Consider the following 12,587-nt stretch of genomic DNA (forward strand, 5'->3'; position numbering starts at 1 on the left):
TAATTCAACTAATAATTGAGTGACAGAGTGACCATGAAACCATTGTCAAATTGTTGTAAAAAACCATCCGGTTTGCTAATGCCCTTTCGGGAAGGAAATCGGCTAACCTTACCTGGTCTGGCTTCCAGGTGTCTCCAGACGTAGTTGACATTGAACTGCCCTCTGAAATGGCCTCACAAACCACACAGTTCAAGGGCGATTCGGGATGTGCAACAAATGTTTTTTTTAAACTTCCAATTAAGGGGCACTTTAGGTGGCCATTCCACCGGCCCTGCACATAATAATAATCTTTATTGTCACAAGTAGGCTTACATTAACACTGCAATGAAGTTACCATGAAAAGCCCCTAGTCGCCACATTCTGGCACCAGTTCGGGTACACAGAGGGAAAATTCAGAATGTCCAAATTACCTAACGGTACGTCTTTCGGGACTTGAGGAAGGAAATCGGAGCAACCGGAGGAAAACCAAGCAGACACGGGGAGAACTTGCAGACTCGGCACAGTGACCCAAACCGGGAATCGAACCTGGGACCCTGGCCCTGTGAAGCAGAGTGCAAACTAAACATCTTTGGGTTGTGGGGGTGAGACCCACGCAGACACGAGGAGAATGTGCAAACTCCACACGGACAGTGACGCGGGGCCGGGATCGAAATTGGGTCCTTGGCGCCGTGAGGCAGCAGCGCCAAAACACTGCGCCACCGTGCCAACCTATGGATGGGCAACAAATTGAGGGGGTTGGTTTAGCACAGGGCTAAATAGCAGGCTTTTAAAGCAGACCAAGGCAGGCCTGCAGCCCGGTTCAATTCCCGTACCAACCTCTCCAAACAGGCGCCGGAATGTGGCGACGAGGGGCTTTTCACAGTAACTTAATTTGAAGCCTACTTTGACAATAAGCCACTTTCATTTTCATTCATTTCAAAATTGACATTGCCAGTGACGCCCAGGTTCCCTGAAGAACCCAAAAACATTCCGCTGTGCATGAATGCATGGAGCAGTTTTCAGATGTAACTTGCAGGTATTGAAAGAAGACTTTGAGTGAGTGTCAGATGTCTCAGGTTTGTGACCATCGCTTGCTCCTGTAGTACTCAGCTACTGGGCTGAAGCAAGGTTAGGATTGGAAAGGTTCTGACATTCAGCAAAAGTGTTTGAGGGGAGGGGGGCGGGGTGCAATTTGTCGCCGAATTGCAAGCGCCATAGAATATGAATTGGAGTGCGAATTGAGGGGTTTGCCATTCTGGCCCCCAGGAGATCGAGCTGACTTTTCCTCGGAGCTGGTAACGCCCGCTGCTTGCTCCATTTTCTGACAGTGTGTTAACTCTCCTCCCCCCCTCCTGGCTGGAGTGGTGCACTCCATGTTTCTTTTGATCAGGTCCATGGGAGCAATCCTGGCAAAGCCGGGAGCGGGCAGACACGCTGCTGCTGGGATTCTCCTCTCAACTTTTACCTTTCATGAGAAACAAAACTCAGTGAAGGAAGGCTGAAGTCACAGCAGCCCGGCGCTGACAACCATGATCTGACCATCTCCCCTGTCTGCTCACCCCTGAACCTTTCGTTTTTTAAAAAAAAATTGTTCCTTTTTAAAAAAAAAAATCGAAAAAAAGTTTTGGTTAAAACCCAAATCTTCGGGAGGGAGACGAACTCAGAATGCAGCCTGTTGCGCTGCTGATGTGCTTTATGTTTGCCAACGTGCTGCTCTACAACGCAGGTAAGGGAGATGCCGTCTCGGCGCTCGGCAGTGTTTCTCCTTGCAGAGTTTGTGTTTATGGTGGAGTGGGAGAGATCGGGGAGTTTGCAAAGTGGATGTACAACAATGAATGAGATGTCTGGACGGAACGAGGGCCGGCGTGATGTCTCCCTCACTGGCCGGTAAAGGCAGGCGGTGTGTGTGGTTTTGGGGGAAGCTGAATATCTCAGTGTCACTTGTAACACTTTTTTCGATTTCAACTTTGCAAGAGTCATTACAGAAAACGGCAGGCACAAGGGGGGAGGAAGGGGGGGGGGGGGGGGGGGTGAAGGTTGCTCTGATATTCGCCAGTGCAACATTCTTTGCACTGCAAAAAAAAGGGGGACTCGAGATAAGTTTTCAAACGCTTTGTCGATTTCTTTGTTTTCTCGAAATCGCAACATCAACAAGAGAAAGAAGCAAGCAGGCTTCTTTTCGAGTCTGGGGCGGTTGTTGTTAGAAATAAGGCTTGGTTTTCAGTGAGCTGTGCAGAGAGGGGGTTGGGGGGGTGCCTGTCTGATAGGAGCCGCTGTACATTCAGACACTCTCCACCAAAGCAGCGAGGCAGCAAAGTCCCTTCCGTCGGTAGCTTTTCAACACCTTACATGTTGCAACAGCAGCCGCGACCAGGGGCTGGTATGCGTCGGGAATGAGAAGAGTTTGTGATCACCAGGACGGATCTCTCTTGCCAAACTGGCAAAACAGCTTTCACTGAACAAAATTGGGGGGTTGTGGAGGGGGGCATTTTAAAGAAGGGTCGCCCTGCAATATACACCCCATATAAACACACACGCTCAGATCAAATGAACAATTTTTGCTACAATGCTACAAGTGCAGGAGGGAAGGGAATATCAGTTGATATAATGAATAAATGGATACTTTTAACACATTGTAAAGTCTGAAATGGGAAACTGCTACCCCGCAGGGACCATGTGTCCAGTTCCAACACTGCAACAGAGTTTTGATGTACTTCATTTAAAAACCAGTTCAGCCCCAGGCTGGAGCAGGCGCAAGTGGAGAGCCGGTTCCTCCATCTCCCTTTTTGTGTGTGTGCGAAAGGTGTCTCTTACTGCGGACATAGAACATACTGTGCAGGAGGAGGCCATTCGGCCCATCGAGTCTGCACCGACCCCCTTAAACCCTCTCTTCCACTCTATCCCCGTAACCCAATAACCCCTCTTAACCTTTTTGGTCACTAAGGGAAATTTATCATGGCCAATGCACATCTTTGGACTGTGGGAGGAAACCGGAGCACCGGGAGGAAACTCACGCAGACATGGGGAGAACGTGCAGACTCCGCACAGACAGTGACACAGTGGGGAATCGAACCTGGGACCCTAGAGCTGTGAAGCCACAGTGCTAGCCACTTGTCCTACCGCGCTGCCCGACTTGGAGAACTGGTCAGATCAACAACAACAAAAGCGCCAGCCAGCAAAAAATCAACTTGACAGCTGGGGCGGATCGCTGCTCGGCTCCCCTTTTGGGAAAACGTTACTCCTTTCTGCGAAGTGTGCCTGTGGAAATATGTTGGGGATGACTACAGGCGGCTGGAGGTTGGGTGGATCAGAGGGGAGGGGAGATAGACCATAAACTCTCTCCAGGGGCAGCGGGCAGACTTGGAGCGTTTCTGCCTCCTATGGGGGTTTGCAAAGAGCGATTAAAATATGCAGGCGCCAGTTCAGTCTTTATCTACGGATAGACAAAGAATTATAGCAGCTCTTACTTAACACCAGAGGACGAGGGGTGGGGGGGGGGGGGGGGGGGGGGGGGGGGGTGGAGAGAGAGAGAGAGACGGCTTTAGAAAGGTTTTATCTGGCATACCATCGGTATTTCTAGGTAGAACAAATAGCCATGCGGGAAAGGATTGTGTTTTTCCCATTGAAAACTTCTCCTGGATTCCTTTGCTTTGTCTGAGTGGAGAGGGGAGGGAGGGGGGTGTTGGAAATTAGACCTCGATCATTTCCGCTGGAGTCTATAATTATCAGTCTTCTGACTATAATTACCAAAACACACTCTCTTGCAAAAGACAGAACGCGCTCCTCTGGAAACATGTTTTAAGGAGGCAGAACTCAGTTGAGATGTTTGCTGCAAAGTGGCTACATTGACAAAGGGAAACGCACTTTGGCAGCCGAAACTTGCAATTTCAAGAAATAAAAGAGTGCCCGTGCCACTTTGCAACCAGCGGGCTCTGGAAAGCAGATGCTTATTTTCCTTTTAGAAACATTTATTTGCCCTTTTTCAAAAAACAAACTCTCCCTCCCTCCCGCCCAGCCCACGCGCGAAACTGCAGCTTGTTGGAAACTGTTCCAATTTTTAATATCGGCTGTCAGAAAAGTCAATCTCGGAGGTTAAGATTTAAAAAAAAAAATCCAGGACAGCAGTTTACCTGCTGCACCTTGTCGATGTCCTATCAGCTTCTTTAGTTTTATAATTCCACTGGGGAAAGGGGGGGGGGTCTCGATCAGAGTAGCGCCCTACTCCTCAAAGATGATGAGAAATTCCTCCTTTCGTTCAGGAATGTGCAGCAATCACATTGTCAGTGCAGACAGGATGGGCCGAGTGGCCCGCCTTGGGTGTTGTAACAATCCTGTGAAACGTGTGTGGGTGTTTTTGTTTATTTTGACATGACAAGGTCGATTTCAGCGGACACATGGATCTATTTGTAAATTTCATCTGTAAACACCGCCCAGCTAGAGGGGGGGGGGGGGGGGGGAAAGGAATGCCACCGCTGCATGCCCCCCCCCCCCCCCTCCCAATCTGCTGCCTCTGAGACCAGCTTCTGGGAGCAAATGTCACGTCTCCCGAAGACATCCCGGGAGGGGGGCAGAACTGAAAACAAGGGGGGTGCTTTGCTGAATGGAAACTTCAGAACAAACCCACCCTCGTTTGGGGCTGCACGGGGCTCATCAAACTCAACTCAGCTCGCTGCGAGCAGGGCTTAACATAGGGTTTCTTGCCGTTAAATATTCCCAGCGTGAGCTCCGCGATACACACACAACCTTCCCGGAATTCCCATCCGCCTTTCATGCGGCTTGTTCCCCAACTTCATGTCGACCTTCTGATTCACCGCAGCAATTCTTGATTCTCTCCCCACCCACTGTTGAGTGAGCGCTGTTGCCTTAACGCTGTTCCATGGTAACGTCTCCGACACAAAACCCGTCTTCACTGAGGAGAGTGATCTTAAAAGAGATCGTGTCTGGCGAACAGGGTTTTTTCCTGGGGGGGGGGGGGGGGGGGGGGCGGTGGTGTGGTGAACCTTCTTCCTCTCTGAGGTGGGCACCACTCCGTCCTGTATATGAGTACAGCATTCCTGCTCTGCGATTTCCCAACCTCCCCCAGTAAAGCCTCCAGCTGTTGTGTTCCACTAACTCACTTTGAAACACCGTCTATCCCGGGAAGCAAACGCATATTCCCGGTCCTATCACCCAGTCAGAAGCTACAGGTCTGATATCAGTGAGATATTAGATTGTGTGATCTATAATAAATCAATGTAGGATTCTAGATATCTCTCCATATATGTGTGTGTAAAGTCCCTGTCTGTATATGTGTGTATAAAATCCATGTATGTGTTAAAATCCATATATGTGTGTGTGTGCATACATGTTACAGATTTTGAGATTGTGTATAAGAGATATGCCTGTAATGTACGCACACATATATAATTCGTTTACGTGACCTGGTTTAGCACAGGGCTAAATCGCTGCCTTTGAAAGCAGACCAAGGCAGGCATGGTTCAATTCCCGTACCAGAGTCCCGGAACAGGCGCTGGAATGTGGCGACTAGGGGCTTTTCACAGTAACTTCATTTGAAGCCTATTTGTGACAATAAGAGATTTTCATTTCATTTTCACATGGCACATTTCGCAGAAGTTTCACAGGAGGTTTAAATGTCACATGTCACAGCACGGTAGCATGGTGGTTAGCATAAATGCTTCACAGCTCCAGGGTCCCAGGTTCAATTCCCGGCTGGGTCACTGTCTGTGCGGAGTCTGCACGTCCTCCCCGTGTGTGCGTGGGTTTCCTCCGGGTGCTCCGGTTTCCTCCCACAGTCCAAAGATGTGCGGGTTAGGTGGATTGGCCATGCTAAATTGCCCGTAATGTCCTAAAAAGTAAGGTTAAGGGGGGGGGGGGGGGGTTGTTGGGTTACGGGTATAGGGTGGATACGTGGGTTTGAGTAGGGTGATCATGGCTCGGCACAACATCGAGGGCCGTAGGGCCTGTTCTGTTCTATGTTCTATGTTCTATTAAAGTTCTGGCTAATTGCCCCCAGATCATCAGAAGTGTCAGGTCGCGGGGGGTGCCCATACCTCGGGGTTCAGTGTAGATCCTGTCGTTTATACAGGAGGCAGCTTAATTTGTGGGATTGGAGTATGTGACCGGTGGGTGTTAGGACCCTGCGGAATTCGCCTTTTTTTGTCACCCCTAGTCAGGTCGCCCTTGGAGAACAGGCGGTGCAGTCTGCAGAAGTGTTTGTTGTTGCACCTCTTGTCTTAACTTCATGAAACAGATGATAACAGGGCTTCTTTCTGATGGTTCACTGAGTCTGACCAGGTGAGTGACAACACCACCCAACAGCTATGCAGTGACCCTGGACAGGGAAGGAGTCCATGGATTCTTGCATTCAATTCAGAAACATTAGTATGAGTGGATCAAATCATACATCAGAATGAGTGATGGAAATATTTAGAGAAATACTATTCACCACAGAATTTGCTGGAGCCCATAAAAAATGTTTTCCACATGTTCTGCCGACAAGCAGGTTTCAAGGGCGAAGAGTGGATGGAATTGTCATAGAATCCCTATAGTGCAGAAGGAGGCCATTCGGCCTATCGAGTCTGCACGACCCTCTGAAAGAGCACCCTACCTAGGCCCACACCCCCACTCTATCTCTGTAACCCAATAAACCCACATAACTTTCTTGGACACTAAGGAGCAATTTAGCATGGCCAATCCACCTAACCTGCACATCTTTGGACTGTGGGAGGAAACTGGAGCACCCGGAGGAAACCCACGCAGACACAGGGAGAGCGTACAGACAGATGCAGTCAGCCAAGGCTGGAGTTGAACCCGGGTCCCTGACGCTGTGGTGCAGCAGTTCTAACCACTGTGCAACCATGCCGCCCAAATTAAGCAACAATATTTCTAATGACTGAAACGATCTCCGCCTAGGTGTCAGTAGAAACATTAGAATGGGCACCACTGATAATATACTAGGGAAAGTCCATGCTTGGCTCTGATTTGAATATTCAGTCACGCCTGTGACGAACGTACCCAGGTGGAGAGCAGGCCGAATGAGGGTAGAATATGGTTTGCCATGCTCTGCGTTAACTGTTGATTCACTGCCCCTGTCGACACCGTCCTGGTGCCCACTTGGAAATTGGCCACTTGATTGAGGTCGGAAAGAGCCAATACCAGCCATGGAAATGGATGACTGAGACACAGCTCCCAGGAGAGCAAACATGAGGGGAAAATGGGAGAGAAAATGTGAGCACCATGCTAAAGCAGATTTATATAGTTCAGCTCTTTTACTCTGTAAAATTTTCCCTGTCTGATTAAATTAACGCAACAGCTGCTGCCGCTATGGTTTACTTGAGTTAGCTTGGGGGCCTTGGAGTCATCACATTATCATTTTTGCTAAATTGCTCTGTGACTAGATTCCATGATTTCCATCCTGACTGAATCTTTGTTGTTACAAAATTAAGGATGTCAGTATGTTTTCAGCATTGTGGACAATCTTGTCGGAATGGGAGTGGGAGTAGACACGTCGAGCTTGCTTGCATCGCTCAATAAGATCATGGCTGATCTCCGCCTCCCCTTTCTGTCCCGGATTCCTTGATTCCATTAGTACCCCAAAATTTATCACCTACGCCCCGAATATACTCAGTGACTGAGCATCGATACCTCTCTGGAGCAGAAGATTCAAAAGGTTAATGACCCTTCACTTGAAGAAATGTCTCTTCTTGTCAACCTTAAATGGCCAGATCCTTATTCTGAGGTCTGTGTTCCAGGTTGCCCAGTTAGGGGGAAACATTTTCTCTATTTCTACTCTTGTCAAGCTGCTTCAGAATTTTATGTTTTTCTATTAGATCACTTCTCATTCTTTTAAACACCAGGGATGATAGCTTTACTCTACTTAATCACTTCACAGAGGACAATGCCCTCGTCCCAGGCACCAATATATGAACCTATGTCCTTCCACGATAACAAGACCAAAATTGCAGATAGTACTCATGGGGTAGCCTCACAAGTGGACTTTGTTAATTTCAGTAAGGCTTCTTTACTCTTTTATATTTCAGTCCCTTTGTAACAAACGATATTATGACATTTTCTTTCCTAATTGCTTGCTGGAGAAGTCTGGATTTTGATTTTCTGTGAACCATGTACAAGGTCAACCAGCTCTCTCTGAATGTAAACATTTCCCAGTCTCTCACTATCCAAAACATATTCTACTTTTTAAAATATATCATCATCTAAGAATATGAGCTGCTAGCTCTCTGAATTAGTGAGGGGTCTAGTGTAATTATGCTGTGATGCCAAGTGTAGAAGGTGCATTTGTACTCGGGGTTCTACACATATCAGACTCCTGGTTTTGATCCCGCCACTGGGAGAAATGGAAGGTATCGTCAGGAGGAAGGCTAATCGTATCTGCTCTTTTGCATCTCTCACTGTTTGACGCTAAAAGTGCAAAGGCGGGCTCTGGAAGTATGTTGACGGCTGCACTTGTGACTGTGGAGAGCTGCATGCAAGGAATAGACCCAGAAGAGGAAGAAGAGAAGTCCTGGGAACAGTTGGTGCAGCTTGTCCTGCTGGTCACTGGGACCAGGTGGTACAGCGAGCCCTGCTGGTAACTGGGACCAGCTGATGCAGCGAGTCCTGTTGGTAACTGGGATCAGTTGGTGCAGCGAGTCCTGCTGGTCACTGGGACCAGCTGGTACAGCGAATCCTGCTGGTCACTGAGACCAGCTGGTGCAGCGAGCCCTGCTGGTCACTGAGACCAGCTGGTACAGCGAGTCCTGCTGGTCACTGGGACCAGCTGGTACAGCGAATCCTGTTGGTAACTGGGACCAGCTGGTGCAGCGAATCCTGTTGGTAACTGGGACCAGCTGATGCAGCGAATCCTGTTGGTAACTGGGACCAGCTGATGCAGCGAATCCTGTTGGTAACTGGGACCAACTGATGCAGCGAGCCCTGCTGGTCACTGAGACCAGCTGGTGCAGCGAGCCCTGCTGGCCACTGAGACCAGTTGGTGCAGCAAGTCCTGTTGGTAACTGAGACCAGCTGGTGCAGCGAGTCCTGTTGGTAACTGGGACCAGTTGGTGCAGCGAGTCCTGTTGGTAACTGGGACCAGGTGGTACAGCGAGTCCTGTTGGTAACTGGGACCAGCTGGTGCAGCGAGTCCTGTTGGTAACTGGGACCAGCTGGTGCAGCGAGTCCTGTTGGTAACTGGGACCAGCTGGTACAGCGAGTCCTGTTGGTAACTGGGACCAGTTGGTGCAGCGAGTCCTGTTGGTAACTGGGACCAGTTGGTGCAGCGAGTCCTGTTGGTAACTGGGACCAGTTGGTGCAGCGAGTCCTGTTGGTAACTGGGACCAGTTGGTGCAGCGAGTCCTGTTGGTAACTGGGACCAGTTGGTGCAGCGAGTCCTGTTGGTAACTGGGACCAGCTGGTGCAGCGAGTCCTGTTGGTAACTGGGACCAGCGGGTGCAGCGAGTCCTGTTGGTAACTGGGACCAGCGGGTGCAGCGAGTCCTGTTGGTAACTGGGACCAGCTGGTGCAGCGAGTCCTGTTGGGAACTGGGACCAGTTGGTGCAGCGAGTCCTGTTGGTAACTGGGACCAGCTGGTGCAGCGAGTCCTGTTGGTAACTGGGACCAGCTGATGCAGCGAGTCCTGTTGGTACTGGGACGAGTTATATTTTAGCTGCATCAGGGAGTAATGTAAGTGATGTCAGTAGTGGTAAAATATTTAATGCACATCCTTACCCTTTCAACTTGACAAACATTGAACAAAATATTCAAACGTCCATTGAAACATATCCAACTTTAACTTCTGCCAATTAACTCATGTAAACGTTTCAGCCTGCAAGATCCATATCCATTTTCGTGTTCATTTCACCATTACGTTGATGGGACACTGCCAGACAGCTGGAAGCTGGGCAGGATCCGGCTCTATCCTTTTGTGGCTCACTGAGGATAGGGATTGTCCAAGTGGACATTGCTGTAAGCGGGTGTTTGCGTGTCTCCCTATCAACGGCTATGGGACCTGCCTAAGAGTAAAGGCCAGGATGAATAATAATAATCTTTATCACTGTCACAAGTAAACTTACATTAACACTGCAATGAAGTTACTGTAAAAATCATTGAATGGCATGATCTCTTGAAAATTTGGAGGCCATGTTTTTGTTACAAAGGAGGCATTGAGAGATTGCTACAGTGTTTGCTTTGGGTGCCCAAACAACTCCAGTTATAAAATGGCTGGTGGCTGGAAGTTCCGCGAGTGACATCAGCTCCCGCCAGTGGCAAGAAACTTCAAAAACGTTTTCTGATTCCAGAAAGACCGGGCCAATGCTGCCTCACAGCGCCAGGGAGCCGGGTTCAATTCCGGCCTTGGGTCACTGTCTGCGGAGTCTGCACATTCTCCCCGTGTCTGCGAAGCTTTCCTCCGGGTGCTCCGCTTTCCTCCCACAGTTTAAAGATGTGCAGGTTAGGTAGATTGGCCATGTTAAATTGCCCCTTAGTGTCCCAAAAAAGGATGTGTAGGTTAGGTTAAGGGGTCATTGATACGGTGGGGACTTGGGTGTAGTGCTCCTTTAGAGGGTGGGTGCAGATTTGATGGGCTAAATGGCCTACTTCTGCAGGCGCAGTCACAAAGTCATGTCTAGAATTGCTGACTCGCAAATTGTTGTATCCTTTGTTGTAGTGTCATAACTGCAGTCATTGCCAGTGTTGTCTTGCAGGGATCTCTGGTACTTTTAAGCGATTTTCTTGACTAATAAAATGGGAAATTCAGGTCGCTGGCATGACAAGAGTTAAAGGCACTGACCTGGGAAACTGTCCATTCAAGCGAGAGGATTGTTTTAGAAACTGCCTTGATTGATTATAATCTTTAATGAAGAAATAGCAGTTAGAGCGTTGCTTTGGTTAAAAACCACAGAACAAGTAAGTGATCTATTATATACATGCTGGCTTTCATTAGACAGTGCTATTATTGCAAGAAAGACCACCCAAAGTACTGATAATGTGATGTCTTCAGGCAATAATATGTTCATTATTGCCAAAATCTAGACACTCTGATAAACCTTGCCTGAATGAAGAAAACATCATTCATTCTGCATTATTTTTAATTCATTGAAGTTCACAACAGAGGGCTATTAATTTAGAGAGGGATAATGGGTGTGCAATGGGAAAAATAATCTTTCGATCCCTTCGGGGATCAAGTTCAGCAGGCAGTTTTATATAAGACAACTTTGCTCAATATCTCAGTGAGCTGTTACCGTTGCTCAGATGTGTACTTTGCAGCTAGGGGTGGGGGGCTGTTATATTCTGAAACATTCAGGAAGCATTTCCGTCGGTGCTTCGTATAACTATTCAGGTGATTTTCACCAAGTGTTGCTCTTGTCCTTCAAGCTGCTGGTGTTGCCTTGTACAGGTATGACACATGTTGATTGGGAAAGGCCGTTATTATGGGATGACAGGTGAATTCAATGGCTGGGCTGTATAAAAGTATCAATTGAACAGGTGCATCTGGGGTAAAATTCAGAAAGGAGTTTCCTAACAACTGAATGTCGAAGAGCACCATCAAAGCCCCTTTGATAGGGGATTTGGGAAGTTCAACATTTTGACAAAAAAGGACTTGCATTTATATAGCACCTTTCATAACCACTGGACATCTCAAAGTGCTTTCCAGCCAGTGAAATACTTTCTGAAGCGTGGTCACTGTTGTAATGGAGGAAACATGGCAGCTTGTTAGTCCTTGGCACACTCCCACAAAGAATAATGAAAGACACTTTGTTGATATAGATCATCGAATTTACAGTGCAGAAGGAGGCCATTTGGCCCATCGAGTATGCACCAGCCCTTGGAAAGAGAACCCTACTTAAGCCTACGCCTCCACCCTATCACTGTAACCCAGCAACCATACCTAACCTTTTTGGACACAAAAGGGCAATTTATCATGGCCAATCCACCTAACCTGCACATCTTTAGACTGGGAGGAAACCGGAGCACCCGGAGGAAACCCACGCAGACACGAGGAGAACGTTCAGACTCTGCACAGACAGTGACCCAAGCCAGGAATCGAACCTGGGACCCTGGAACTGTGAAGCAACAGTGCTAATCACTGTGCTACCGTGTCGCCCTATGTCCCTTTGTATGATGTTAATTGAGAATCCCTGCAGTGCAGAAGGATGCCATTTAGCCCATCAAGTCTGCACCGACCCTCTGAAAGCGCACCCTACCCAGCCCCCCCCCCACCCCCCCCCCCCCCCCCCCCTCCGTAAACCCAGGAGCAATTCTTTATTTTTTCATAGATTTCATAGAATTTACAGAGCAGCAGGAGGTCATTCGGCTCAACGGGGCTGCACCGGCTCTTGGAAAGGGCACACTATCCAAACTCACACCTCCACCCTATCCCCATAAGCCAGTAACCCCACCCAATACTAAGGACAATTTTGGACACTAAGGGAAATTTAGCATGGCCAATCCACCCAACCTGCACATCTTTGGACTGTGGGAGGAAACCGGAGCACCCGGAGGAAACCCACACAGACACGGGGAGAACGTGCAGACTCCGCACAGACAGTGACCCAAGCCGGGAATCGAACCTGGGAGCCTGGAGCTGTGAAGCAATTGTGCAAACCACTATGTTA

At 48.6% G+C, this 12,587-nt stretch overlaps 1 protein-coding gene across 5 annotated transcripts in view; it reads left to right on the plus strand.

Annotated features, from left to right (window-relative positions):
• Positions 1-1,272: 1,272 nt before the first annotated feature.
• The window catches only part of lrp4 (low density lipoprotein receptor-related protein 4), a 437,607-nt gene continuing 426,292 nt past the window's right edge, over positions 1,273-12,587 (plus strand). For 4 of the 5 annotated variants that reach the window (XM_038808284.1, XM_038808286.1, XM_038808285.1 and 1 more), the window contains exon 1: positions 1,274-1,705. In XM_038808284.1, the coding sequence (XP_038664212.1) occupies positions 1,645-1,705 (61 nt within the window). In that variant the 5' untranslated portion in view covers positions 1,274-1,644. Of the gene's footprint in view, positions 1,706-12,587 lie in introns of all 5 variants that reach the window. The other variant, XM_038808288.1, reaches the window with a different exon arrangement.

Source organism: Scyliorhinus canicula, chromosome 9 (genome assembly GCF_902713615.1).
Source record: "Scyliorhinus canicula chromosome 9, sScyCan1.1, whole genome shotgun sequence".
NCBI lineage: Eukaryota > Metazoa > Chordata > Chondrichthyes > Carcharhiniformes > Scyliorhinidae > Scyliorhinus > Scyliorhinus canicula.